At 37.8% G+C, this 1123-nt stretch overlaps 1 protein-coding gene across 3 annotated transcripts in view; it reads right to left on the bottom strand.

Moving 5' to 3' along the window:
- Window positions 1-1123, bottom strand: part of NALCN (sodium leak channel, non-selective) — a 451383-nt gene that overhangs the window by 49852 nt on the left and 400408 nt on the right. For all 3 annotated transcript variants that reach the window (XM_019529699.1, XM_019529701.1, XM_019529700.1), the window contains one exon: window positions 265-321. In XM_019529699.1, coding sequence (XP_019385244.1) covers window positions 265-321 — 57 coding nt within the window. The remainder of the gene's footprint in view (window positions 1-264; window positions 322-1123) is intronic.

Here is a 1123-nt window from a genome sequence, read left to right as displayed (position 1 = left end):
ATACAATATATCTAACATGTTTCCTATGAAAAATTATTTAACACTAGGAGGAATTTGAAAGACACCACAGTATCAGAAATTCAAAGCAAAACAAAAGTAGTAACATTCCCTCTTGTCCCCAAACTCCCAGAACAACAACAAAATAAGAACCCCGAGAAACAAATGACTGCCCAAAAGACATACACACAGTGAAACTTCAGGCTGCAAAATTTAAGAGAGATATATATCGAATTTAATTAAATAAAGTTATTTTATAGCACTTACTAAAGTTGATGGTATTTGGTATTTTTCACAGCTCCAGTGACAGGATCTGTTTTAGAACTATAAAAGAAAAAAAATAGATTTCTAGAACTGAGCAATTTAAACTACATTTTAGTGGCAAGTATTATAATTATGCTGTGCACAGATCACCAGAAAGCAATTTACAGTCGTTTTCGGTGTCAGGAATATGTTTTATATTTTATAATGGTTTAAGGTTCAAATACAATTATATTTTTAAAAGACTGATTAAGTTTTACTTATCCAATTAAATCATTAGATGATGTTAGGCCATATAACCAATCAACACTGTTATCAGTACTTTAGGTTGTTAACTAGATCCAAGTAAGATTGCAATGTCAGTTTTTAAAAGTTTTTAAGCATGGTCATGATGATAAGCTTACCATGCCCAGGTAACGAGACTTGGGCATATTGTCAGGGCAGACTGTCATACTTTGGGCAGATTGCCTTCTGACCCAGAAACAAGGTACCTGCACTGTGCAGTGCATTGGGCGAGTTACTTGGCCTGTCTGCTAATTAGCCTAATTGAATAGAGGCAGTTTCACCACTTTTGGTTTACAAGGTAGCTCACATGGAGCAGTGTGGCACGTAGGTGGGCACTGGAGCCAGGCACGATAAGTGTACATACAGTCTAGACTCTCCTAGTCTACAATGTAAACCCCCCCCCCCATAATTTAAGTAAGTGTATAAAGCTTTCTTAGGATCATAGAATCATAGAAGTAGGGTCGGAAGGGACCTTGTAGATCTTCAAGCCCGACCCCCCGCCTGGGCGGGAGAAAAAGACTGGACTCAAATGAGTTCAGCCAGGTAGTCATCAAGCCTCTTCTTAAACATCCCCAGGGTA

The sequence above is a fragment of the Crocodylus porosus genome, unplaced genomic scaffold, assembly GCF_001723895.1.
Source record: "Crocodylus porosus isolate Cpor-Errol unplaced genomic scaffold, CroPor_comp1, whole genome shotgun sequence".
Taxonomy (NCBI): domain Eukaryota; kingdom Metazoa; phylum Chordata; order Crocodylia; family Crocodylidae; genus Crocodylus; species Crocodylus porosus.
The sequence above is the reverse complement of the archived record's forward strand: the minus strand, read 5'-3'. Positions and strand labels throughout refer to the sequence as shown.